Source organism: Gopherus flavomarginatus, chromosome 3, assembly GCF_025201925.1.
Source record: "Gopherus flavomarginatus isolate rGopFla2 chromosome 3, rGopFla2.mat.asm, whole genome shotgun sequence".
Taxonomy (NCBI): domain Eukaryota; kingdom Metazoa; phylum Chordata; order Testudines; family Testudinidae; genus Gopherus; species Gopherus flavomarginatus.
Window position 1 is genome coordinate 249,916,815 of NC_066619.1, and position 17,689 is coordinate 249,934,503.

A 17,689-nucleotide genomic window follows, 5' to 3' on the forward strand; every position below is an offset into this window, starting at 1 on the left:
TTACGAATTTAAAAATGTTTGTGTTTATAATATAATTGGTATGTCAGTTTGTTGTTGGAGTATTTATCAATTACGTTTTTACTGTTATGGTTGGACTTCTGAAATGATTTTTTTACTGCCCAATACAATCAAAGAGACTAGGTGACAATTTCCTGTTTAAAAAGTAAAATTTTATTAGGCATTATTAATTTTAACTTTTTTCCCCCAAAAAATGTTTGGTATGTTGCTAGAGATCATGATTTAAACTGATTTAGATAACTGTATGATTTATTATTTTCCTTAAGAAACTGGCTTTAGAAAATAAGAATGGCCACACTGGGTCAGAGCAAAGGTCTATCCAGACCAGTATCCTGTCTTCCAACAGTGGCCAATGCCAGGTACCCTAGAGGGAATGAACAGAATAGGTAGTCCTCAAGTGATCCATCCCCTGTCGCTCATTCCCAGCATCTGGCAAACAGGAGAGGGACACCATGCTTGCCCATTCTGGCTAATATCCATTTATAGACCTACCCTCCACTAACGTATCTAATTCTTTTCTGAACCCTGTAACAGTCTTGGTCTTCACAATATCCTCTGGCAAAGAGTTCCACAGGTTGACTGTGCATTGTGTGAAGAAATACTTCCTTGTTTCTTTTAAGCCTACTGCCTAATAATTTCCTTTGGTGACCCCTAGTTTTTGTGTTATGAGGAGAAGTAAATAACACTTCCTTATTTACTTTCTCCATACCATTCATGATTTTATAGACCTCTATCATATTCCCCCTTAGTCATCTCTTTTCCAAGCTGAAAAATCCCAGTCTTATTAATTATGGAAGCTGTTCCATACCTCTAATCATTTTTGTTGCCCTTTTCTGAACCAACTCCAACATAGACCTCTACCCCAATATAACGCAGGTTTGCATACAATGCGGTAAAGCTCTGACACGCTGCTCGCTCAAGGGAAGGGGCCTAGAGAAAGTGACCTCCGCCCCACACTCACCAGCAGCCCAGCCCCAGCCCACTCCACTCCACCAGCTCCCAACCGCAGCACTCCGCTTCCCATCACAGGTGATTATGAGGGGCATCCTTTCCCCAATCTCCGCGCACTCACCTGCAGTGGGAAGCAGAGTGCCGCGGCTGGGAGCTGGCGGAGTGGAGCTGGCTGGGGCCGGGCTGCTCCATTTCCTGCCGCAGATGAGTGTGGAGGGTGTCCTTTCCCCAACCTCCTCGCACTCACTGGCGGCAGGAAGCGGAGCAGCCCGGCCCCAGCCAGCTCCACTCCGCCAGCTCCCAGCCACGGCCAGTGAGTGTCTGTCAGGGGGCGGGCGGTGTGGATAGGGGTCAGAGCAGCCAGGGGACAGGAGGGTTGGGTAGGGGCTGGGGTCCTGGGGGTGATTAGGGACGGGGGTCTCTGGAGGGGGCAGTCAGAGAATAAGGAACATGGGAGGCCAAAGCAAGTTTGATATAATGTGGTGAGATTTTTTGTCTCCCGAGGACCGCACTATATCAGGGTAGAGACGTATATTTTTTTGAGATGGGACGAGCACATCTACATGCAGTATTCAAGATATGGGCATACCATAGATGTATATAGAGGCAATATGATATGTTCTGTCTTATTATCTATCCCTTTCTTAATGATTCCAAACATTCTCTATCTATGTCCAGTATATCAGAATGAGGGTGTTTAAATGCTATTTATTAAATAAATAATTTTTACTTCTTATTGTAAAAGGGATAATTTTCTTAAAAAATGTGGACCATTACTTTTGCACTTCTCTATAAACTTGTGACTTCTGCATTTTTCTGAGACTAATCCTTTTCTTCATTTTTAAACTTTTGTGTCATGACAGAAACAATTAGCCTTAGCCAGGACCTACGACAGAAAAGCAGAAAAAGTGTGCAATGAAGTCAGAAAGGAAAGGAAGCATAATTAGAATCACAGGAAGATTATAACATTTTAAATTAAATAGACAGCTGATCAACAATGCTATAATTAAATACAGATCACAACAAACAACATAGAACTGTTTTCTTCCTTCAGACTGCAATGGGTGTTTCTTAGGCTATGTCTACACTAGCACACCCCTGACTGATATAAGTTTCACTGACAAAAACACCAGTGTAGACAGCGCTATATTTGCTGGAGATGCTCTTCCACCAAAATAACTAGTGCCACTCCTTGGGGGTGGTTTAATTATGCCGACAGAAGAGCTGTCAGCATAGAACAGCTACACAGTGGCAGCAGTACGTCTGTGCTGCTGTAAGGTCTGTAATCTAGACATAGCTTAAGAAGTGAAGGGGAAGGAAGGTAGTATAGTAGCACGGGTATTTTTCATCCAGGTTAATAGACATGGGTAAACTTGTTCAAACAAATAAGGATTTTATAATGGGAACTCTCAATCTTAATATAGCTAGCAAGAATGTTCAAATTACATTCACAAAGAAAATACTTGCTCATTACCATAGCTGAATAGGCAAAACATAGGCGACTTATGTTACAGAGCAACTCTGATATTTGTTTAAACTAGTGGTTGTCAGTGTTATCAAAAGCCATTCTCTGTCTCAAGAAGAGCGCAGCAAACATTATTCTGCAGCAAGTCTCCAATGGAGATTTTATTGTATTAGTCCCTTACATATTCAGTTTAGTCAGTACAATATTTTTACATTACAACAACATTCTATATCGTTTTTAAATTTTCCCTTTTTGAAGATCCTTATTGGCAGGGTTAAACGTTACTTCAAATTAAATTCCTAGCTTCCCATCTGTGACAGGGTGGTATGAAACCCTCACTAGACAGCCAGGAGTTAAAGAGCATGCTCTGCTTGGAGGTACGATTTACAAAGGAGATGCTCACCTAAGGGTGGACAGAGCAGGGAGGAGGATTGACTCTCGGAGCTCCAGAGCAGAAGGCAGCCAGATACAAATTGAGTGAAGGCACGTTGGCAAACAGCAGGGGGACAGAGGGGGGATAGGCAACCACCAGGATAGCATTAACTAGGACAGACTGCAGAAGACAAGATGGAGGTAGGTAGTGGCCCAGGGAGGCTAACTCGAGGCAATCCAGGGGAAGGCTGGTAGACAGGCCTCACAGGGACATAGGTGAGAACTCGGTGGAGCGGGAGAGCCCACATTCCCCTAGTCTTTCAACTGTAACCATTAGGCAGGGGGGACTACTATAGACCGTAACCACTGGGGGCAGGGGAACTGCCAGAGACTGTAACCACTAGGTGACAGACCCCAGGCCCGATCACATCATCCCCAAGAGTAATTTAGAGTAACCAACTGTCCCACTGTCACCTATCCCAAGTATTTTTTTCATTGCATCCAGTAAGATAAACATAGTAAACTATAAATTTCTATTAACAATCAGAAATGATAGTGATAATATTGGCATTTATGGCCTCCTTTGTAAAGTGTATTGAATCTCTGGAGGTGTTATATAGAGCTAAATATTAGTTAAGTCATTGGGATGCATAGATATGATCACTTGAGCTGAACTGAGACAGGGCATGTCTCAAACTTGTCACTGGCTCACTGTAGTATCAGGAAGACAATGGACAGATTCATATTCAGAAGATCTTTCATTCCACAAGGACTAGAAGGTTAAGTTCTGCAATGTAACTCATCAGCTACAGAATCATAGAACACATATGGCTCTAAACATCTCCTGAACTTGTCAACATTATAAATACTCAAACAAGGCAGGGATGTAATTATCTCCTTTATACTCTATAATAACAGTTACAATTGTTTAAGGGTTGGTGTAAATGGGAAAAATCTCTCTGTTAAAAAAAAATGTATCAGTTGTGTTTCGAACTTAAAGCCAAGAAAGATCTGCATGCTAAAGAATGTGTATCTGCTTTGCTAGGTAGCTATCAGCAGTGACTGTGAAACTCCAGAAGTGGGGGGGGGAGGTGAAATAGCTGGTTAATATCTTAATCATTCATACGAAAAGGCTGGAAAATATTTTTAAATTCATTTCACACACAGAGAGTCATGGTCCCAACTAATTATTTTGGTTAACTACTCTACTACCTCTCTACAGTCCTGAGATAAAACACAGTTAGGTTTTAAAAGCAGAGTTGTGATTAGGAAAGTTATTTTCAGTACACTCTCAAAAAAGTTAGCTGGAGAATTCCCAGTTCACCTCCACCAATCATGAAATGTTAGAAAAAATCTTGAATGCAAAAAGGCTAAATGCTGGCAGAAGTGCTCAGCATAATGGAAGAAAAAAAAATGTTGGCTCAGAAAGCAGCTGGCCACAGGAGATTTGGTCAAAGGAGGAAGAAGTATCAGAACTTATCACTGGAAGACATTACGACATACATAAAGAACTGACTAGTTGATCTATCAATCAAAAAGTAGAAGGGGAAAAATCTGTTTCCCCGATATAACTGATTTTGCCCTATTTTCATTCCTCCAGCTCACTACAGTTTTGTCTTACTTTTGTTTGGTAAGCTGGAAAGAAAATATAAAAATTTTATTAAAGTAAATGTTTGAAATGAACTATACACAGGTTGAGAGGGAAGGTACTGTACCATCTGGGGTCAGGCTTGGGTTATGGGGGGTGTAACAGGGCGGACCCCTGCTCCAGCCCTGAAAGGGTTAAAACAGCCCTGGAGAAGGGCTGGGGCTGGAGAAAGCAGCCTTTTAGGCTGGGCTGATTGGAGAAGTGGCTGCAGCTGGGGGCCATGCCCCAAACTGAGTGACAGGGCCTAATAAGAAGGCCAGGGAAGCCAAGAGCCCAGACACGCTCTCTCTGTGTTCAAAAAGAGAAGGGCCTGGCTGCTGGAAGCTGAGATAAGGTACCTAGAGTAAAGCAGGGCTGGGGAGCTCCTGCCTGGAAAGCCCCAGGCTGCGGCCTAGAATTAGGCTAGGAGGTACTGGGGTTGTAGGGTGTAACCCAGGGGTAGGCCAAGGCAGCAGGTCCAAACTCCTTTGCTGATGATGAGCGGCTGATACTGCAGTCTGCCCCAGGGTGTGGGGCTAGACAATGACTGGCAGTAGCCTACACTGAAGCAAAGTGGGGATAGAGGGTGGGGGGTTCCCAGGGAAGGGAAACTCCTAAGGAAAAGGGGTTGCTGCCATGGGGCAGAACCCCATGTAAAAGGGGCACCGGGGACCAGGGAGGGACACAGGGCCTGTAGCAGGAAACAAGGCAGATCATCGGCCTGCAGAGGGCGCTCCACTGGAACTTGAGCTAATCCCTGAAGCAACCAGCAGGAGGCACCATGGGGGTGAGTCGCACCTGGTTACAGGGGGTTACAGGTATTGTTTGCAAGGATGAAAAGATGCATACATATCGCATAACCGGAACAGACCCAGATTGGGGTGCAAGGGTTTTTAAAGTGTCAATGGATAAGTGGGCTTGGGTATGACACCCATGGAATGAATAAGGAGTCCAAGTCAGTATCAGTGGAGCGGATAGGTACATGGGTGAGGTGCATCCCTTGGTCTGTCAGGGAAGGAAGTGGGTTATTTCCCTGGTCGGCTGTCTGAATTACTCAGTGTGGTATAGGCATAAAAGAAAAACCCAATCATCTATGCAGATTAACTTTTATAGAGAAATAAAGAGATGGCCCTGGAAGGTTTCATGCCTGCTCTGCTAAGAGCTCTACCATTGCACTCTTCCTGATGTCTGATTGTTACGCACCTTAAGAACTTACATGAAGGGAGTAACATCCCTTCTGTTGCCACTGTAGCTTCACGCTAGTTGCAATTAAAGCTATTAAAACTGATTAACCATGCAAATGATTACTCCTTTTTGGTTTTTCTTTCCATATTGTTCTTCACTGAATAAGACACACAAAACTACATAATTCTGATGTCTTCCCTCAGTATTCTGATTCTACACATTTCTGATAGGTGAGATAAAACACTGCTTCCACTTGTCAATAACAGAACATCTGAAAGGGCGCGTGGCCCAGCAGCTAGAACACAATTCAGAGAATCAGGAGACCAGGATTCATTCCCATCTCTCCCACTGACTCTGCATGACCCTGGGGGATTTTCAACCTCTCTCTACCTCAACTTCCCCATATATCTAAAGTGCTTTCAGATCTATGGCTGAGAATCACTGAATAAGCTGCAAGTATTATATATTCTGTTTGTGCAGATCTTGGAACTTACATACAATGGCATAAATTCAGAGTGGGCTTGAAAATATTCCCTCCATTCTCCAACCCCCTTTTTAAAGTTCCCTGCAGATAACAAAATTAGTACATATTAGAACTACCCAAAAGTAGTAGCTGCCCACCAGAGAGAAACTGACATGTTTAGTAAGTTTCACACAGCGCCCTGCTGAGCAAAACACCACTTTCTATGCCAGAGATGAGCAACTTTAAGGTAGACTAGGGCACAAAATCCACTAAACCCCTATGGCAGCCATATAGGGTTTTTTTGTTTGTTTGTTTTTCAAAAAAATTGCACCCGGTTGCTAAGGGGTGCAGTCTTTTAAAAAAGCTGCTGTTATCTCACATCGCTAGGCTCCACTTCCCCAACAGCACAGGCTCTGACTTTAGTCCATGCCATCCAGCTCCAGCTACTGCCTCATTGGCTGACTGTTGGGAAATAAGAACCACATTTCCCCTATCCACCCATCAATGGGAAGGAAGTAACGAGAGCTGTGTAGCATGGTGCAGCAGAGAGACACAGAATTTCATGTGTGAGGTCACACCATTCAAATCTGGCCCGAACACCCCTCCAACATACCAACAGGGAAGAGATTTGCCATTACACTACCCAATTCTGGTTACTGCTTCCCCATTGGCAGACATATGCCCTGACTCATCCACAGCCTGGAGAGTGGGGGGGGGGGAGGTTAGGCTGGCCCCAATCAGACTGGCTGTGGGAGCTGGGAGCCAATGAGAAGACAGTTAGAGCCAGATGGCTTGGAGAGAAGCCCCTTCCCTGCATCAGTGAAACTGAGGTGGTTGGGCCAGTGAGTGGTATTGTGACCAAGTGCCTGGGCTCCTGCACCCAGTTCTAGGCTCTGCTCCACCACACTTTAAGCATTGTGTTTGGTGCTCAGATTGGGTGAGCCTAGGAGCTGATTGGGTAGGCTGGGACTCAACCCTGCTCAGCCTCCCACGCATGAGAATATTTTCACCAGCTGCCTCCAGGTAGACCAAATAAAATGATTTGGCAAGCCAAATGTGTCCCCCAGCTTGCCAGTTAACCATCCCCATTCTATGCAGTGCCTTTTCCCAAACTTAAGGTAGGTATATAAAACTGAGTAGGCTTTTGTCAAATTTCATTCTGAGTTTGATGTTCATGGTCTGCACAGGTGGCAGTTGTGGCACAGGTGTAATCTTAGGGCTTGTCTACATAGAGACTTAGCAAAAGGCAAGTCAGGCTGTGACAGTTCATCACACTAGCCTTTCATGCACTAATTTGACCTACTGCCTTTCACTAAAAACTTAGTGGAACTTTCATTCCAAACAGCAGGAGGACAAAGTACACTATGTAACTTTTAGTGCCCAGTAGCAGGGTCCACACAGAGACTTAGTGTGCTGCAAGCTAGTTTACTGTTAATGTACACCTTGTGATTGTATGAAATGGTATGATACCACCTTAAATTATTACAGATTTGCCATCTTGTGTGTATTTCAATCCCTTTCTGCTTATTTTTTGACAAAACTGGGTTTGAAACTTACAGATCTGGGTTTGAAATTTACTGTTCTTAGATTCAATAATGGTATACTGATTTCTGAACTGCTAGTCTCAATTTCCTCCTTAAATAAATGGATCAGCTGTTGGACAGGTGCTCTTTTGTTGCTTGCTTATTTCATAGCCTATTCCCCTGAATCATATAAATTTACTTATTGAAATTATGTGTAAGAATCAATATTACCCATGTCTTGGTACACTTACAAAAGCTTACTGTGAATTTCTTAATATTGTATGATGACCTTCCACAGTGGAACATCAATCACTCGGCAAATTCAAGTAAGAGGTCAATTTTATATTAGAAAAATGTACAGCTTTATTAGAATATAAACACTTGCACTGGTTATATTTAAATTAATGAATGTTCCTTTTATTCAGCTAATGTAATCAAAGTATTTTTTTATTAAAAACCCACTTGCATGTTCAACTATGCCTTTCCTGTAAAATGCTTCTTGGGAGCCAACAATTTAATATATTATAGTAACATGTAGGTCAATTAATGAAGTGCTTATTATTAATTTCAAAAGACTTGGGATGAAGAGTACTGTAAGAGAATAACAGCGTACTGAAACCATAAACTTAGGCTTGGAAAACTTGATTTTTTTTTTAAAGACAGATAATATCAATATTTTTAAGCATTTCTCTTCTATTTTTAATCTATTTAAACTTTCAAAATTGTGGGAAATTTGGTGACTGTAGATACAGATTAAAAAAGTTACCTTTACAAACATTAAAAACAAACTGTCAATATTACATGTCAAAATATACAGAGTAAATATCCTTGAAATCAAATTTTAATAAGTTCCCAAGCAGCATTTTTCTTACTTTGCAGATATGTAAATTTTGATTATCATCAATGGAAATATTTTTTCATTTGCATGTGTACAATGAAATTGACATTTACTAATATTTACTGATAAAAGCCTACATAAAGTTCTGTTTTTTTTCTAAAGACAAAATCAAAATTATGTACTGGGTAAATTACACCCCAAGAGATATAAGAATGTATTGCATAAACCAAAATATTTATGATGTTTATATAATTTACATCTTAGGACATCTAAAAGCACAGCTTCTTTCTTTCTTCCCCCTTCAAATCCTGCTCGCCACCAAAGAAGAGTAAAAGTCAATTATTATTGACTATATAGTTTAGTACCAAAACTTTGACCATGAAGATCTAATATCTTGGTAAGCCAACCCAGCTAGAGACATTTCTCCTTCTTTCCATATTTCTCTTTTTAGTACAATAGTAAAAATAACAAGATGCTAATGTCAAAGAACACTATAGTGAATTAATTGTTCTATTGCTAATTTAAAAAAAGTACTCTGTTCTCGTATTTTGACAAGTGCAATTTCCTTTAAATAAATTATACTTCATAATGTACAGTATATTTTTTTTACTCTGACTTCATAATATTCTAAAATATTTTGCTAAGAAATGGAGAGCAAAATTTTTTAGTGTGCGTCAAATAAAAAAATATGTACAGATTAGTGAAATTCTACCTATTACCATAATCTGAATAAAAACAAGATACTTGTTTTTAAGTCACTCTACTCCTGCATTGGACACTGCAATCCTTTTTGCAGCAATTAAATAACAGTCATAGAGGACTTAAGGTAATGAATAAGCAGCAAATGCAAACACACTAAAAATCAATGATAATATTTTCATACAACAATCCTTAATAAAACCATCAAAAAAAAGTGTTTAGAACTATCTCAGATTTTCAAGGATTCCCAAAAGGTTTCTCTATAGCCAAATTCAGAACAGTAACACTCCTTGCTAATGATTTATATGTTAATACTTCCTGCTTGTGTGACTTTTACCCATTTGACCATAAATGATTTTATAAAAACAACCCTTCTAGACCAGGGGTTGGCAACCTCTGGTACGCAGCTCGCCAGGGTGCTTAGCTTGGCAGGTCGGGCCGGTTTGTTTTCCTGCCGTGTCGACAGGTTCGGTCGATTGTGGTTCCCACCGGTCATGGTTCGCCGTCCCAGGCCAATGGGGGTGGCGGGAAGCGGTGCGGGCGGAGGCATGTGGAGGGCGAACCTCGGCCGAACCTGCCGATGCAGCAGGTAAACAAACTGGCCTGGCCCCCTGGCTAGTCGCATGCCAGAGGTTGCCGACCTCTGTTCTAGACTATGTATTTGTGCATATAGTACAAACATCCATAGTTTTACTATTCTCAAATCTTAACCATAAAATTTAAACCTAGAGCGATAGGCACATCTCCCTTCTCTCTTTCATCACTAAGCTCACTGCACAGCTGTTTATAATTGCATCTGGAGTTTTTCCTCCAATTCCATCCTAGATCCCCTCCGGTCCATCTTCTGTGCCTTGCACTCCATTGAAATTGCTCTTGCCAAAGCCTCTAATGACCTCTTCCCAGCTAAAGCTCAGAACCAGTACTCCCTGACCTGTCAGCTGCCTTTCACATACTCTTAAATGAAATATTGTTCTCCCTTGGTTTCCATGACTGTCCTCTTCTGGCTCTGCTACTTCTCTAATCACTCCTTTTGCATATCCTTATCCACCCTCCAACTTTCAATGGCAGTTCCCCAGAGCTCTGTTCTAAGTCCCCACTTCTCTTTTCCTTCTACATCTTGTCTCTGCGTAATCTCATTCACAAACACAAATTCACTACCATCTCTATGCTGACAATTCACACAGCTTCTTCTCTACTCCTCTCTTTCTCCTCTACATGCCTTTTGTCTACACTAAAATCTCAGCCTCTCTCGCTGACCTCTCCAAATCCTCAACATGGCTAAAACAAAGCTTGTAGTCTCTCCCAACAGTCCCCCTGCTACTTTCTTTCCTGGCTACAATGGACACCACCACCATCCTGCCTGTCACTCATGCTCAAAGTGTCGTCTTTGAGCTGGACCTCCAGGTTATGTCTAAATCTTGCTGATTGCTTCTGCATAAGATCTCTAAGATATCTATTCTATTCATTCACAGAGTCAAAACTTTCATCCAGCATCCCAGTTACTGCATTATCCTACTCTCTGGCCTTGACAAATGCAATTTTGCCCCATTCATATTAATTCAGAACGTTGCTGCAAAGACCATTTTCCTAGCATGGCACTTCGACCATGTCACCCCTCGCTCTGCATTCCTCAACAGGCTCCCTTCTTCTCTATTGAATCAAACATTAGCTGCTTGTCTTCACTTTCAAGGTCCTTCATTGTCTGTCTCTCCTCCCTACCTATTAACTCATATGCCACACAAACATCTACTCCTACCTCCAATCAACCCATGATGCCAGCCACTATCATGTAGTTGTTCAATTTTTAAAACACCTTTGATGCTTTCTCATATGCTGTCCCTCATGCTTGGGAGGAACTCCCTTTAAACATCTGCACTCTCTTTTGGTCAGCAGCTTATGACACCATCTGGCACATAGGTTTGCTGTACAAGATGTCAAAAATTCTTCCTAGATAGGTTGTCAAGGCAACTGAGCTATTGCTCCAAGGTGGACATGTGCAAGTGGCTCTGGGCCATAAAATTAGCACTTGAAGATTCCAGAACAATAGACTGTAGAAAGGCTTCATGCTGGAATCAAATTTCTTATGCGTTCACCAACAATTTGCCATACACCATCTCCAGGAGATTCAGGTAGTCCCGTGATATCTGCTTGGCCTCCAGGGACTGTAAATTCCGAAAGATTGAAGAGAACCTGAACAGTGATATTGCTGCCAAAGGTGACTACTCTAAGAAATGGAGACAAACCAAGTACACGAAACACTGCTTCCTCTTACATCATGCTCAGAGCCAACTTGAGCTTAAATATGTTTTTGAACGGTCAGAGGTTAGCACACGTTCTAAAACCAGTGTATCAAGGGGTAACTCTAAGTCACACACTTCTATACAAATGCCACCTCACTAAAGATCAAGAGCAGAAACCGTCTTCTGAACAAACTAGTAGTGTTCTCTTGGAGTCAACGTGCGGTGTGGGGCTCACCATATGCTACTGAGTTGGAGAATATTGTGCTAGTTTGGTTAAGCTCTGCACGTGCTACACTATCAGACAAACAACTCAGTCATACCATGAGAATTATTACAGGCACCCTGAAGCCAACAAAACTTGTATGGTTACAAATTCTAGCCAAAAATCCTCAACCTTACAGCTGGCATCAGAATACAGCCAATAAACTGATCAAGGTGCAAGGTACCTTTATCAAGACACCAAAATATAGCAAATGCCACACTTGCCACTCTTCAGGAATATATGGGATGTACCCCATCATCAACTGCATAGCAGAAATCTTATCTGGACATTCTATCCAACTGATGATATCCTCAGCTCACTGTGGTGGTCAGAATTAAGAGAGAACCTCTCCCACCACCTGTAACTCTCACATCATCACCAGGCTGGATGAACAGCAACCTGGCTTTGGTCTCCCATGCTACCTTTAGAGACAGTTTAATAGGTCTAGGTACGGCATGGTTCGCTATGCCAAGACAGACCATGCCTAGGGAATCAAGGACAGCTATCTGTGTACCTTTAATGCTGTGCAGGATGGCGTTACCTTTTGTGTTGGGTTCCCCAGAAGCCTTCCCATAGTGAACACTGCTGACTCAGTGGCCACTTACTGGCTCAAGACCATTTAGCTGTTTTGGAATTGGTTTGTTTTTTAAAAGCTTGTCTTGCTCACACGCAGTCATGTGCACGCTCCCCTCTATAAACGCATATAGTGTGTGTGTTTGTCACACCGTTTTTGTGATACCTACAAAAAAACTTGACAATGGAAATGCTGCTGGTGTACTAGTACCACTGCCTATCATGCTGACCGATACTGTCTCATCTGTCTGTTTATAGCTATCATGTCTTATATTTAAAATGTAAGCTCTCTGAAGCAGGGACTGTCTGTTTTGTTCTGTGTCTGTACAGCACCCAAATACAATGGAGTCCTAGTCCACAACTAGTGCTCCTAAGCACTACAGTAACAAATAAACAATAATAAATCTGATAATTTTACAACTATAATTAAAAACTGTATAACCATACATTGTTCACACAGTTAAGTCTATGAAATAGTTCATACTACTGTTATCCCATCCTCCTCTGTTTGCTTATACACCCTTCTGTTTTTAAACAAATCTGTAGGGTCTTTGGTGCAGGAACTGTCTTTTACTATGTCATATATTTGTAGGAGGCTTATCACAATGGGTTCCTGACCTAATTGGGGCCTTTAGGTTCTTGCATAATACAAACCTGATCAGAATGAAGGTTTCCTACTGGATCTATGCAACTCTAGCAGTCAACATTTTCATTAATACTTCATAGCCTTAAAGTGATTAAAGTTTTCCCAATCATTCACATGCAGAAAAGCTTATCATATTCTGTCCATAAGTTATCCATTTCCATCAGTAAAATATTTTTGGGAATAAGACATTTTCAGTTACTTGTCTGCTACATTTCTAACATATTTTTCATTACCTCTCTCTCTGCCCCTGAAGTAAGTAATTTAGGTTCAATCATAATAATGAATGCATACTTCACTATTCCAATAAAAAATTCTTTGAAATAAAATGGTATAGTATGTAACTTCACGTAGATAAGAAATCAGGTATGTTTTGGCCATACCAGAAAAACAACTTCCGTGGTGAAGTGCTAACCTCGCTATTTCATGAACAAGTTACTGGTACATGTGAATAGATGCATGCAGATTTATTAACTGTAATTTAAGTTTTAGCATTCACAATTTTCATAGAAAGATTGTTTTATAGAAAGACATTCAACTTGCATTGACTGGAAAACAATCACTTACGTACTTTGTCTAGCAATCTCAGTGTGAATAGAAATTGCAAGCCACCACTGAAAAATTTTCATTTACTGAAGGACACATCAGATTTTAATTTTAACATATCCACAATGAAAACAGGATATAACATTGCATAACATTAGTATAACAATGCTAATTCAAAACTAGAGTATAATACTGTTAATCCACAAACCTGATAATTCTCACAAAAACCGATCAGCTCATTCCATTTTATAATATGAAATATTATAAATCATGGCAAACTAAACTGCACCTGTCAAAGTTTAGTCATCTGCATTTAGCAAGATTCTACCAGATAGCAGGTCCTGAGACTATCATTCAATATGCTAACGCATAATCCTCAACACAATAAAGCCACACCTGTTAATAAATTTTAGCATGTCTTTTAAAGTTTACCTGTGTGATAAAAATATGTTTGAAGTGATTATCCATAATAATAAGTGATTCAGGGTCTCAGGTAGTAACAAATGAACTCCCACCTTTATTAAGTATTATGATTCAGGGTTTCAGGGAGTAACATTGCACTCCCTCTTTTAATAGGAATTAGTAAATTTATACAGGTTTTGACCAATACAACCAATTTTAGAATCCTCAAGCATACACGGTCTTTTCTGTTCTCATGTTAAAGCACAACATATTTACTTCTCTCCTACTGTTAGCATGGTTTTATCATTCATAAGAAATTTTCTAGGATTATGAATTAGTCAAAACGTAGTACATATCTCCTAAGAAGAGACAGGATGACACAGACCTAGAGCATTATTGACAGCAGTTGGCTAATCAGCAAGCAAAGAAAATAATTGTCAAATGATCAGACAATTAAACGAAATGAACGTAAACTGGAATACAATTAATCTATAACTAACGCCACAGAAACATTTAAAACAAACATTTTAAAGCACTTTTTTGTCTTGTTTCCCCAAACTTAGGGCTCCAAATAGTGTCAGATGGAAACTGAAACAAACACCTGCTGACTTAAAAATGTTAAATAGGAAAAACAAGCAACAGCAGCAAGATCCATTTGAACATGAAAGAAACCAGGCAACATCCAGGCAGCAGTTTAGATCTTGTTTTCAACAATCAAGAGAAAAAAATGGAACCACCATCAAGGCCAAAATGAAACAATGCCACTTTTGCCAAGAGAACAAAAGCAACAACCACCAACCCCACCCCCAAACAGGCTGCTGGTCTCTCTAACCACATACCCATGGCTGGAGACAATGTAATCTCACGGGAAAATGAATACTTAGTGTGTCTGTGACATTCACTGTGAAAATATCAAACTAAGTGCACCATGTAAAGATACCCAGCAATATTCTTACCAATGAGTATTTTGTTCTGAACGAACAGGTGGTGAGCAGACAAGGCCTGCTATTGTACTTGCAGCCCCGTTCCTCAAGATTCAGTATGTGTTCAGTGGAGTAGACGCAACTACTCAGTGGGACCCAAGACCCATGGTGCCTGCTACATGAAGTGTAACTCAAGATGTGGCAGAGGTGTGCAAAACAGCTACTGATACACCCTACCACTAGTGAATCTACCATTATTATCTAACAGCAGCTGATTAGGAGTATGTCACTGATTACCATGACAGTTCACAGGTAGAAGGCCATTATTCAGTATGACCCAGTGGCATTAATGGGGATGGCAAGTAGTTTTCATGCTGAGTCAATGTGTAGCAAAGGGAGTGGGAAGACTGCTATTCTTCTGTCAGGAGGGAAGCAGCTAAGAATATTCATTTGTAACCCAGAGAACGGTGAACAGGCAGCGAAAGGGGAACTTCCACTCACTTCTGCAAGGGAGCAGGGGTCTTGCTTGGGAGGAGGCTGTTCCTACTGAATGGGACCTAGAGCCTGGTGAAGCCAGCGCAGCTGGGCGCACGGGGAAGAAGCGTTATGCCCCCTTTCATCGCGCCCCTCTAGAAAGGAGGACGCCACCAGTCGGCTTTCCCACAGCCAGACAGGAGCCTTTGTCTGGTGCCCCAGGGCCGGGGGCTGAGGGGGCCCTCGCCCGGACCCAGGTTAGGAAACCCCACGAACAGGTACCCACCTCGTGGGGAGGAGGGACGGGGAAGGAGTATGTCCGGCACTAAGCCCGCCTCCCCCTCGTCCCGCCCGGGGTTTGAGGATCTCGGGCCTCCCTGTACCCGCCCCTAGACTATCCACCTGGGGATCCCGGCCTATCGCCCGGGGGCCTTCTCCAGTGCAGCCACCTGGGGGGGTCCCAGCCCCCAAGGGTCTGTATCTCGGGGCCTCCCCTGGATCGCCCGCCTAGAAGCTCCCGCCTCCCCGGACGGGGAAGCAGCAGAACCGGGGGGCGACAGTAGGTGGGCCCCAGTGCCAGCAGAAAGGGATCGCTCCCGGCCCGGCGCTGCGAACCCCCCGCACTTACCCTGTCACAACAGGCGCCATCTTCCACAAACTCTCGCCAAAACTCCTACTCTCGCGAGATCTGTCTCCTCCTCCCCTGGCCGAGTGCGCGCGTGCGCGTGTCCGTGAGCCACACACGCGGTCGCGAAGGGGAGAGAATGGGGGAGTGCGCCGCCCCTTCATTCCCGGGATCCCCTCAGACACAGCAGCAGCAGGCGTGGGAACCTGCCCAAGACTCGCGAGAACTCCTGCAGCGGCCTGCCGGGCACTAAGGGAGAAGCCAGATTAGTATCGCGAGAAGAAAGTGAAGAGAGGGGGGTGGGGGAGTCTCTCGCTGCCGCTCTCCGCGTTTGTGGTTCTTGTCTCTGTGACTGTCCTGAGCCGGCAGCAGGCGAGGAACAAACCATTCCGGGAAGAGGGGCGGGAGGAACCATTTGCGTGGGCAGTCGGGCAGGAGCGGAGCGGTTTTCTGCCTCTTGCAGGCACGCGACGTGCCCGGCCGCGGGGCTGGGTGCGCCCCTGCCGGGCGTGGAGCCGCGGCGGTGGGAGCAGTCCCGGCCTTCTCTCCAGCGCCTCCCTCTCCGTAGGGCGGGACGGCCCAGCCCGGCTCAGGCAGCCGCCCGCACTAGGGGGTTGCACGCTGGGTAACCGATGATGTCCCAGCTCCTTGTGGCCTACCAGTCTCCAGCCCCCTCTATTTAGAGACTGGCTGAAACCCACCCTCTGCCGGGGCTGCGCGTCCTTCCTCCCCCCACACTAGGCTCCCCCATTCTCCCACCCTCCCCCCCGCGACGTTACCAGTGCACCCCAACTGGCAGGGGATCCGCGTGCATCCCCGTTTCCCCAGCTCCGTTACAGACAGATAACTAGAGAAATGCCATGGTGGCGAGCATGGGCCTCACTTCAATACAACTAACTTGGCATCTGCCTTTTGGCTGTACTGGAAAGGTAGAGAGGAGAATGAGCAGGCACGAGAAGTGATGGCAGTAACCAGGATATTAAATGATCTGCACATATGAGACTTCAGGCGGTCATCTAGTCCAACCCCCTGCTCAAAGCAGGACCAACCCCCAAATAAATCATCCCAACCAAGGATTTGTCAAACCAGGCCTTAAAAACTTCTAAGAATGAAGAGTCCATCACCTCCCTAGGTAACCTGTTCCAGTGCTTCACCACCCTCCCAGTGAAATTGTTTTTCCTAATATCCAACCTAGATCTCCATTGCAACTTGAGACCATTGCTCCTTGTTCAGTCATCTGCCACCACTGAGAGCAGCCTAGCTCCATCCTCTTTTAGACCCATCCCCCCTTCAGGTAGTTGAAGGCTGCTATCAAGCCCCTCTCACTCTTCTTTTCTGCAGACTAAGTAAGCTCAGTTCCCTCAGCTTCTCCTCAGAAATCATGTGCTCCAGCCCCCTAATCATTTTTGTTGCCCTCCGCTGGACTCACTCCAATCTGACCACATCCTTTCCGTAGTGGCAGTACCAAAACTTGACACAGTGCTCCAGGTGTGGCCTCAGCAGTGCCGAATAGAGGGGAATAATCACTTCCACTTGATCTGCTGGCAATGCTCCTACTAATACAGCCCACTGTGCCACTGGCCTTCTTGACAAAAGGGCACACTGTTGACTCATGTCCAGCTATTCCACTGTAATCTCAGGTCCTTTTTTGCAGAACTGCTGCTTAGCCAGTCAGTCCCCAGCCTGTAGCGGTGCATGGGATTCTTCCTTCCTAAGTGCAGAACTCTGCACTTGTCCTTGTTGAACCTCATCAGATTTCCTTTGGCCTAATCCTCCAATTTGTCTAGGTCACTCTGGACCTTCTCTCTACCCTCCAACATATCTACCTCTCCCCCCATTTTAGTGTTATCTGTGAATTTG

At 43.5% G+C, this 17,689-nt stretch overlaps 1 protein-coding gene across 2 annotated transcripts in view; it reads right to left on the reverse strand.

The window, feature by feature from the left end:
• Positions 1-16,157, reverse strand: part of RBPJ (recombination signal binding protein for immunoglobulin kappa J region) — a 91,860-nt gene extending 75,703 nt beyond the window's left edge. Inside the window, exon 1 of one of the 2 annotated variants that reach the window (XM_050947757.1) lies at positions 15,833-16,157. In XM_050947757.1, the coding sequence (XP_050803714.1) occupies positions 15,833-15,993 (161 nt within the window). In that variant the 5' untranslated portion in view covers positions 15,994-16,157. The remainder of the gene's footprint in view (positions 1-15,832) is intronic. The other variant, XM_050947758.1, reaches the window with a different exon arrangement.
• Positions 16,158-17,689: the final 1,532 nt, after the last annotated feature.